Source organism: Cyrtonyx montezumae, unplaced genomic scaffold, assembly GCF_038088225.1.
Source record: "Cyrtonyx montezumae isolate F1298 unplaced genomic scaffold, pur_monq_1.0 scaffold_13, whole genome shotgun sequence".
Lineage (NCBI taxonomy): Eukaryota > Metazoa > Chordata > Aves > Galliformes > Odontophoridae > Cyrtonyx > Cyrtonyx montezumae.
In genome coordinates, this window is record NW_027071859.1 from 2164852 (window position 1) to 2175811 (window position 10960).

At 37.9% G+C, this 10960-nt stretch overlaps 1 protein-coding gene across 2 annotated transcripts; it reads right to left on the reverse strand.

Moving 5' to 3' along the window:
* Window positions 1-2886: 2886 nt before the first annotated feature.
* LOC136044921 (serotriflin-like) lies at window positions 2887-9814 on the reverse strand. 2 transcript variants are annotated; one of them, XM_065730454.1, is made up of 8 exons: window positions 9755-9814; window positions 9350-9400; window positions 7784-7903; window positions 7159-7246; window positions 5925-6070; window positions 4491-4585; window positions 3866-3954; window positions 2887-3021 (listed from the first exon to the last, which is right to left on the reverse strand). In XM_065730454.1, exons 1-8 carry the CDS (start codon window positions 9812-9814, stop codon window positions 2894-2896), a joined length of 777 nt encoding a protein of 258 aa, XP_065586526.1. In that variant the 3' UTR covers window positions 2887-2893. The 2 variants fall into 2 exon arrangements, with proteins under 2 accessions (XP_065586526.1, XP_065586527.1); XM_065730455.1 differs by lacking the exon at window positions 9350-9400.
* Window positions 9815-10960: the final 1146 nt, after the last annotated feature.

Here is a 10960-nt window from a genome sequence, read left to right on the forward strand (position 1 = left end):
TTATATCAAGTAAATTTTCTAACTCTTTTGAAACCTCTGCAGTTTGTTCCTTGGAAATAACTAGCTGGAAATAAATAAAAAGGTGCAGGCAAAATGTGTAAATTAAGTATAATTTAAGTACTCATATAGAAGTAGTCTTGCAAATAGAAAGTGTGGGATCAAGCTTATCCTGTTGCTTATCACACCTGATGCATTTTGAAAGATGTAATTGATCTAGCCTGTCTTTGGAGTGCATCGTAGATATATTGTCCATTGTAGATAGCATTGTCCTAACACCTGCTGGTTTATGGAAACTTAACTCCTTGTTGAAGGCATTATTTGAAAATTAGATATTCTTTTTGCAGATATTTTGTTCAGGTGAACACACATTTTCTTTCATTTTTTTTTTCACAGGAGACCTTTGCTGTTTTAATGTATGCACAATACAGTTTTCTCGACGATGGGGAAGAAGTTTTACATTGGGCAGCCTGAGGAAATCCCAGGTTGAGGGACGATCCTCAGTTTCATGAAGGATTTTTCAACCCACCCTACTTAAAATGATTTCAACATTTCTGCATGCACACTCCTGTTACGATTTTCAGAGGGCTGTCCATGTTTTAAGGATATCCAGTAATACTCAAAAGGTAAATTTTCAAAATGGTCCATCCACAGAAGTGCCACACAAATGACCCAAGGGATGGAACACTGCCTTACGAGGATAGGCTGAGAGAGCTGGGGTTATTCACCTTGGAGAAAAGAAGGCTCCAAGTTGACTTTTGTGCTTATGATAAGTGGGATCATGGGCCTGAATCTTCTTTACCCTAGGAAGACACTCAGAAAAGTTTTTCCCTGTTGTGGGTAAGTGCTGTCTGCAGCTGTGATTTTGACTTGAGGCAAGGGAGAACTTGTGAGAACCGTGCTATTAGCTCTGGATGTGGCTACTGTTGGTCTTTGAAGACACACAGTTGCCAGAGGACTTGGTCTCAGCACCCTGTACAGGAGCACCATGGATGTGTGTGTTCAACAGCATGTGCTGTGTCTTACCTTCATCTGCACCCTACCTACCTAACTCATAGAAGCCTTCATGCATATTACAGACTTCAAGTTAACATCCACTAGATTGAGTTTCTTCTTAAAGAAGAAGGATAGATTGTTTTGGCAAGATCAGCCTGGGACAAAGCCATGCTGGTATTTTACACTCTACTGATTACAAAATGACTGGTAAAAGATTTACCCCACTATCTTCTTGAATATCTAAATTATGTTTATTGACCTTTTGTTCCCTGGGTCATCACATGTGAAATTTATGAGGGCGGATTTTTGCCTCACTGGCCTACTTCTGTTTCCTATAGTGAGCAGCTGAGAAATCATTTATTGTTCTGTGGATTATAATGGAAGGAAATAGATTTCTGTACACATTACAGAATGTGAATTGCCTTCCGTTGGAGTCTACCCATTTCCATGATTGCTACACTAGATTAGCGAATCTATTGTCAGCATTCTTATGTGTATCGGTGCTAACAGTCTGAGAGTGCAGGTAGTCATGTACAGTGCTCACACATATATCCCATCATGGCTTAACTTACTGGTAGAGGGGTGACCAGGCAAGAAGGAGGGAAGAAGTGGAGGAGACGAATGAGAAAAAGACAACACAAAATAAAAGGCTGAACAACTGAACAGGGAGCCCTTTGAATTGTTAAACCTTGTTTCTAAGTTTAAGCTCACCTTTCAGTGCTAGCAGGAATGCCACTGAAATTAATGAGTCAGAAATGGATACTGAAATTGCCACTGCAATAAGTGAGTCAGAAACGTGTGCTGAAATTACTATTCTGAAGTCTTTAGGAACTGAGGTCTGTATTATGAAAATAGCTGCCTTACTAAGAGAGCACTGGAAGAAGAAACCACAGTAAGGTAAAAACTAAAATAACATGTTGTCCTGCTGCTGGCTGCATGGCAGAATATTTGCTTCTCAGAGGTATTTGCCTGACTGCTGTTTTTGTGAAGTCTTTCTCACCTGATCTGTTTCTGTCGATCTTGCTAAAGAATCAGGCTCCTCAAAATGGCACATCGATCTAGTAAAAACGTTGGTGGAACTGATGTTTTTCATGAAAATAAGAAAGAATAAGAATTGAAATGGATTAATGAGGAAGGAATGAATGCTGATGACTGATACACAATAAGTAGTCAATAAAAAAAAAGGAAACATAACGATACGATTTTAATAGCAAAATTTCCACACACAAGGTCCATTATTTCTGGCGATTTATTTTTTGTGAATTAAATCATCTTCTCAGGCTTTTTATTTTTTTAATAGAGAGCAGATTTAGTTGTCTGCATTTATGCTAAGTGAAATCATACCATAAGGAGGATCATTAATTTAGACGAGTGACACTTTTTTTTTTTAACAAATATATATGCAACTGAGTATTTTAGAGTTGAATGTAGGTCAGCAATAGACACAGATTATAAAACAGAATAGTACTATAGTGCTAGTGGAAATCCTCTGCTCTCCAAATTTTTATTTTACCATCTCATCCAGTTAACAGTAGCATAGTTTACAAAGTTTATCAGGTTAAGATTAATTACATTAGTACACTAAGAACATATGAAACATATGGAACTTTCTGGAACAGACATTTCACTTGTACTCCTTAGATAACAGTTTGGGAAAAGAAAGGTGTGAGAAGCTGATCTCTTTGTATGTCCAATACCCAATTGCCAAATTTCACTTAACGCCTCCATCTCACTTCCACAGCATTATGTGAATAAAATACAAGCCTTGGCCTTCAAATCTTCCTTGTGAGTATCACAGGACAGAAGTCAGTCTTTGTGCATACATGGGAAAGGTAGAGTGGACTCTGATTTTGTGAAAGAACATATAAAGGAGATAGGTGCCTGTGAAGGGGAGGGTTGATCATATTATTTCATTTTTGCACCTGCAGGAAGCAAGGCAGTTCTCCTTGATAACGCTATGGTCACATCCATAATCCTTTGCCAGTGCAGGACAGTTGTAGTATTCATCATGAAACTTGCAAGGGTTGGCTGAAAATGAAATAATATACAAAATTAATCACACACTGGAGATGAGAATCTACGATACTCCCTTTCAGAATACTTTTTTTCTATTCCTGTATCCTTCAATTCTTCCTCTTTGCTGCCATTTATCCCACAGCAGAATCCCAAATTTTTGACATACAGTATTCCTAACTGTTTCCAAGAAAATCTGTCTCTGAACTTTCAAAGTATTTTGGAACTTTATAATAGAATTATAAATCACAGAATCCTTAGAATTGGAAGGGACCTCTGAGAGCCATCTAGTCCAACTCCCCTGCAATGCACAGGGGAACAACAGCTCCATCAGGTTGCCTAGGGCCTGATCCAGCCTCGCCTTGAAAGTGTCCAAGGATGGGGCATCAACCACATCACTGGGCAGTCTGTTCCAGAGCCTCACCAGCCTTGCTGGAAAAGACTTGTTCCTCATTTCTAACTTAAATCTACTCTCTTTTGTCTTGAAACCATTTCTGCCTGTCAGACCCTGTCTCCTTCTTTCTTCTTTTATGCTACAGCTCATGATGAAAATTAGGCCAATTACACAGCAAAAGTTAGACTTCAAATTATATTAATGACTCAAAACATCTACTTTTGTTTTCTAATGCGATTCTTTAAACTCAGATTTGCTACTTGCTGGTATCTCTTCAAGCCTGTTGTTATTGCTACCTGATCTGCCACCACTGTTCGAAAGGGAAGGAAAAAAAAGAGAATCTCCCTCCTTCTCTTGTATTTCATAGATTCAAGGATGAGTACATTCTCTTAAAACTTCCCATTTGGATAATCTAACTGGCATTTTTTGCAACTTTACCTTACAATTAAAGGACTTAAAACTTACTGCATAATCCATTGTCACAAGCATTAGGGCAGTCACCACAGGGTTGTCCTTCTTTGTAAGGAGTTTCAATTGAGCCCATTATATTCCCTCTGAAACATAAACATTAGCAGTATAAACTTTAAACTCACTGTAATGTCTGAGAGTAATATTTAGATGTACATGTATTTTAATGTTATCAGTTAGCTGTAACTATAGATAAAACAACTTTTGTACGTTACAACATGAATGCGAAAATTAATTTTTGACAAAGTTTATGAAATCTCACTCACTCTGCCTTAATGCCCCCCACTGGTGTTCTTGGTGTCACTGGTAGTATATATATTTATGTGCCTTTGTGAACCAAGATTTCAAGAAAAGGGTGGAAATTACTACTTTGTGGTCTGTTATCATGAGAATTAAGGATCTGAGGCAAATTAATTCAATCAGAAAATCAGTCTGCATTATGTGTTTTATGTTTTTGGTTGTTTGAGGATTCTTCTGACAGGCATATTTCTGTGCATATTCTTAACATGCTCCTTAGGCCTGTTCCTCAGCTGCAAGTGATGCACTGTGTTGCACATTTCGCCATCTCCTGACTTATTTTGATGATGTGATAAGAAGTTCCAGTAGCAGAGTCAATACGTACGCAGGGCAGTAATGGCACACATAAAAATACTTGAATGTCCTTTCAGGACAATAAGCGACTGCACATCCAACTTGGTAAGAACTGTACCAAACTGTCTGCAGATATAAAAAAACAAATAATGGGAGAATGAAAAATAAATACATTTGAAAATCACTGAAATAGGTTATGCATTAAAGGAACAGTTGCAAATAAGTCACTTTATTTACTTTTACATTGAAATATTAGTCCCATTATTCTGGAAAAGCATGTTTTCCTGCTCTCATCTCTGAATCAAAGATCATCTGGGCATAATGGTAATAATTTAACACATTTGTATAACTTCTAAATTAAATTGTCTTAATAAAGTAGATTTTCATTCAGGTAAAAGTATCAAGGAAGATAATTGAACCCTGGTATCGAATTTTATACTCTGTGCTACGTGCATGTGAACAGAGGTTATCGTAAGCCATTTTCCAACTTGAAACTTCCTTAAGCAATGGAACTTTGTTGATGGCAACTACACCACATATATTTCCTTCCCAACCCTTTAATAATCTTATTCTTCTTTTGTCTGACACATTTTCAAGTGTAATACAAATAACTTATTCTCCCCAATTTTTCTTTCTGTACCTTTGAAATTTGTTTACTCTCTGTGTGCAAGAATAATTGTGTGAGTCATATCATACACACAAGTAAGTGTGTGCTGTGGTCAGAGGCTTTGCTGAAATAAAACAAAACCAAAGGTGTTGTGGCAGAATAGACAGTGGACTAGAAAGCACAAGAAATAACAAAAAATTTAAAAAGGACAAAATTATTGGGGCCTTCTCCCTGTGGACAGACTGCTCAGTGTCTGACACCACAATAGATGGGGGATTGTATTGTACCCAGCCACTGCTTCAGGAGTGAGGGATTGCTGGGATGACTATAACTCTTCCATTACTCTTCTCCAAGAGAGTGGTCAGGCACTGGAACACACTGCCTAGGGAGGTGGTGGATTCACCATCCCTGGAGGTGCTCAAGAGAGGTATAGATGTCGTACTGAGAGACATGGTTTAGTGGGAAGTATTGGTGATAGCTGGATGGTTGGACTGGGTGATCTTAGAGGTCTTTTCAAGCCATGGTGATTCTATGATTCTAACTCCTTTTGCACATCTATTCCAGCTTCACCCAATGCACATGAACTCACATTAGTACATAGCTGGATTTGCTGTTATCTAGCAGCTTTCTTAAATGAAGGCATAGTAACTTCTCTTGTTTAGTATACTTAGAAAAAAAATACAATTAATCTAATATTCTATTTTAAATTCTGTTATTGTGGAAGCTATCATGTTTTGTTGCTATAACTCATGTTTCAAGAGTAATTACAGCCTCTAAAGATAACGAAAGCATAAATATTTCTTGCTGACATAGAAATATTTACTTTTTAAGAATGGAATACTAAGAAGCTGCTTCTACCTGAGTGTAATGGCCAATCATAGCATTTTCCTTTGTTGCTCCAGTTCCATATTTGAAATCTTTCTCTTCATCATACCAGGCCTGAATAGCATTTGACCATGTGGTAGGGGCAGTTGACATATAGAGATTTTCACCACATTGTTCACCTGAAAAAAAAAAGGTACTGAGAAATGCAGAAAACACAGATGTGTAAGAGCCAGTCAAAGTTGCTGCAATTTTCCTGGCAGCTCTCATCTCCATTGAGATGGCAGGGATTTTTTTTCTGGCTCCACGACACCAACTTTAATCAATGCTGATGTTGTCACTTGACCAGTATGCAGCATGGCCAACCTGTTCAGCTGGTAGTCTGGTTGGTGACAGAGTTCTGTGTATCTATAGGTACACCTGTACACACAGATTAATGACTGTCATTTTGATATTTGGAAGCTGGATGGCAACCTGAACCATGATGCAAGCCACAGTCCCATAAAACTAGAAAACTTTAAAGATAAATTACAACAAATCCAAAACAGAAAACCTCATAAATAGTTCAGTGCTTTCAATCATCTGAAATGATACGTAGAGAAACTACTGTTTGAGGAATGGGATTAGTGAGAAAAGTAAAAGCAGCTATTTTGAACACATTTCCTTTCTTCTCAGTAGTTGTGAATTTCATTTGGTAATTGAATGTATCAGTGATAGCAGACCATATCATTTCCCTTAGTTATGAACATCTGGGATAAGATCCCTAGCTTCAAAGTTTGTTTTCCGAGCTAATTCATCTAGAAAGCAAATAATCAGCTTTTGGAGACAAATTTTATACTAAAGACTAGGACAGATTAGGCAAATCTAATAGAATTTCCTTCCATTCACTTATACTTAATATACAAGATTGTATAGTTATCAATTATCATTCAGATCTTTACTTAGCAGACGTTTGAAGTTAGAAATATGAATCTCATCCTTGCTTCATAAAAATAAAAATTTAAAAATTAAGTTATATTAAAAATAAATAATATCACAATATCATTATAATATTATATAGATATACAAAATTAAAATTATTATAAAATTATATAATGCATTTTGCGAAGTGTATAGTCCCATCTTAGAAGGTATGAATCCACAGTGTTGAAAATATATAAATGGAATCTTTTGGCTTCCTTTTTATATCAACGAGTTTAGCTAATCTCATGCCCCAAAACTGCTCACTGTAATGCCATAAGTAACTTCGCTCAGCTGGCACTCAACTTACCAATTTCCCTCTGGTTTGGAGGGCTGTGACTTAAAGAACATCGATTTGCCCATTTCTGAGCATTAGCTGCAGCCTGAGGATTCCATTCCTACAGGAAAATAGAAAGAACAAAAGAAGAGACTATTAATCATTCAGGCATTAATCATGTACTGACCCCTCATGATCGAGTCAAACTTGGAAACTACGCTTTGAGCCAGAGAATTGTGGTGGGAGTTGGGTCAAAATTACTGTGAACCCAGGAAACAACTAGAAACTGTCAAGACTGGCTAAGAGTATATCAGAAAGGAATGTTGTGGTTGTTCATAGGTTCATAAGGTTGGAAAGGACCTACAAGATCATCTAGTCCAACCATCCTCCTATCACTATCCCTACCCAACTACTAAATCAAATCCTTTAGCACCTCATCTAAACACTTCTTGAGCAGAAGAAGTTCATGCACAACATTTTCCAGAATTGTTTTTCCATCTACACAACTTCATATTTCTCACAGTAGTGGCTATGCCAGTCCTTGGGAAGTGTTTGGATGGTGTATTTATGGCTAAATAAAACCGGGTGACATGTCATACAGTTCTAATCTCAGAGTGTCCGCTGCTCATTGCAGATAGATTGATAGCACACAGCTTACCATTTTCAACATATTACTGGCAGGTGGGCTGACTCTTCTCCTGAGGGCATTGTGTTTGTCAACAATCAACTTCTGTTGATCAGTTCTGTTAGTTGACAGAGCAAGGGAAGCTTCAGGTATCTAGATTGAAGGGCAAAGATATTTATTTACTTATTTATAATGTGAACGTCACTAATGCTGAATAATGTCTAAGAAATACTGAAGTGCCAAAAGACTGATGTCAGTGAAGGAGATGATCCTTGTGATGGAGTAGGTACTCTGACATGCTTTATCTCCTAGTTAGCAGTAAGAGAGATACCACTGGCTCCTGGATGCTATCTGCCAGCCTCCATGGACAACTGGAATATCCTGGAATACCACCTGTGCTACTGGACTTGCAAATGTAGGCACCAAAATCAGATCTGATTTATTGTTATTCTATTTTCTCTCATGATATTTTGTAGAACCTAGATTTAAAGACCAGGTGAATGCATCATTAGGACTATAATGTGTTCTTCAGAATTTTAATTGAGATTCTGTTTTGTTCTACTAAATTAACATTTTATTTGACTACAGGATCACACTGCCATTCATCAGGAGACCTCACTGCACAAAAAAGTGTCGTTATTTTTCATGTCATAGATTTCCTCTCACTCCTGCTGTTATTGGTGATGTTTTAAAAACTTTTCAATATCTTTTCTGATTAAAAAAGACTCTATGAAGAACTCAGTTTCCTCATTACTATCATTCTTCCTAGTCTTCCAAGGGCATCATGGAGAGAAGAAATTTAAAAATCCCATCTTATTTTCAGACTACTGTTCTCTATTATGTCTCATAATGTATTTGTTACTGTTATTTCTGTCATACTGCACTTCATACTCAGCTCTGATTAACTTGATGAGATGATTAGTAAACAGAGCCCATACATAAGGATGTATCCCCACAAGGCATTTATTAATGATATTTTTAGCAGCATAATAGGACTGCTAAAAATTTTAAGAAGACCTTATTTGTATGTATTTATTTTCATAGGTCATTATGATTCGATCACATTGAATATCTTATAATAGTTCTTCTAGACTCCAGTATGGCATCGAGCTGCTGGAGTTCAAGAAGCATCTGGACAATGCTCTCAGACATACGGTCTGATTTTTGGATGGCCCTGTGTGGAGACAGGAGCTGGAATTAGTGATACCTACAGGTCCCTCTCAACTAGGGGTGTTCCGATTTTTTGACTTAAAATACGTATTCTATTTTTAATTATATGTCATTAAACACCATTCAGCCACAGTATTTTGATGATGACTTCTTTTTTTCAGTAATCTCAGTGGGACTGATTGTCAAGTACACCACTTGCCCTCCTTGTGTACTCAGATAAGCTTTAGTACAGAAAAGCAAGACTTGTAGAAAAAAGTAATAGTTTTAGTAAAGATGCTATGAAGGGGAAAAACATAGTCAAGTCTTTATGCACATCAGTATATTGGAAAGAAAAATAGCAACTTCAGACCAAATCTGTGCTGAGAAGAACCACAAGGTGGATGGTGAGTATGTTAGATTGTTTAGCTGCTGGAGGGAAATTGGTGGTACCTGTTGAGAAGATGAGGCTGTAAGTAAAGGTAGAGGAACATAACTGATGTCCTGTGGGATGAGAAAGGCAAACCATTAGGTAGCTGTTGTCTTTAAAATGGTAGAGATTTCATGGGAGGAGTGTTGGATCTATGGAAAGTGAAAGGGAGATACTGGGACATGCTGTTCCTGCAAATCCAACTCATAGGTAACACTGAGCCTATAGATGGTCTTCAGTGCCAGTGTGCAGGCAGTCTGCTGCTTTGAACATCTGTCAGATTTTGAGGATAAATGCTTTCCATATCCCAGATAGCTGATTTTTTTTCTTAGTACAATTGGTGTGTATAGGAAAAAACCCATATTCAGTCAGAGCACGAGTCCCTCATGCCCCATCCTGACTTCCTCTATACAAAGTGCAGCTCCTACCTCTCCAGAGGATGGACACAGCACAGCTGCAAGGCACAGGAATACTACTGGCAGAATCATCTCTGAAAAAAAAAGAGCATTAAGGTTTTCCTCTTCATGGAGCTTTCACTACTCTAAACACGTAACATCTCTTCTTTGCATATTCCCAGGCTTCTCTTTAATCAGCAAGGCTATGATTTCTTTGTTTCCTCCTTCTCTCTTCATCCTATTTTTATGAGTAACTAAATAAGTTTTACTGCAGTGTGGCATTTCAAAATTTCTGTGAATCGACCTATTTGGGTCTCATTCTTCCTGGCCTGTTCCTACTTGAATAATTCAGGATATTCCTGTTTCCTTCCTGTACAAAGAGTTCTACAAATTGCTCTTATGTGAAGCACAAGGACAGATGCTGCTGTATAGCACGTTTCTGTGCCTGTGTTGCCATGAAACTTTGCCTTCTTCCTTAGACTGGACTGCACTGATTGAAGGGGGCATTGAGATGTACAGATCTCTACATACAGGGCTGGAGTCAAAGCCTTTCTGAAATGGCCAGCATCTCAAAAACTCACACATGAGCTGAGACAAAACTGGAGGATTAGGAAATGGAGCAGCAATGTTTCAGAAAACATTATTATTATTATTATTTTAATCTATGAACAGTGTGGACTTACAACAGAAATGGGAGCCTTCTCTTGCAATGAAGCAATTGCTTTGGATTGACCAAGGATATTTGCTTAGGAAGCTGAAGAATCATAGAATCATGGAATCATAGGATGGGCTGGGTTGAAAAGGACCTCAAATATCATCTAGTTTCAACCCTCCTGCCATGGGCAGAGTCTCCAACCACTAGACCAGGCTGCCCAAAGCCACTTCATACCTTACCATTACAGTGATCCAGAGTGTAATTAAGGTCACTTAAAATTTTTGTCTTCTGATTGCAATCAATAATAAGTAAGTGCCTTGTTTCTGCTTAGCTACCTTGGGCAAAGCAAGTGACTAAAGTGGAATCTATTTTGTCTGTTTCCCCAACCTCAAGGCACTGGGATGGCCTGCCTAGGGAGGTGGGTGAGGCACCATCCCTAGCGCTGTTCAAGAAGCGTTTAGATGAGGTGCTAAGGGATTTGATTTAGTAGTTGGGTAGGGATAGTGATAGGAGGATGGTTGGACTAGATGATTTTGTAGGTCCTTTCCAACCTTATGAACCTATGAACCTATGAAACTACAAGG

Bases quoted from the DNA above. Each gene is read 5' to 3' on its own strand.
- LOC136044921 (XM_065730454.1), bottom strand. From the start codon at position 9,814: ATGATTCTGCCAGTAGTATTCCTGTGCCTTGCAGCTGTGCTGTGTCCA. The intron at 9,401-9,754 runs GTAGGAGCTGCA...CTCATCCCACAG, and splicing joins TGTGTCCATCCTCTGGAGAG to GACATCAGTTATGTTCCTCT. The intron at 7,247-7,783 runs GTAAGCTGTGTG...ATTTTCCTGTAG, and splicing joins CCAGTAATATGTTGAAAATG to GAATGGAATCCTCAGGCTGC.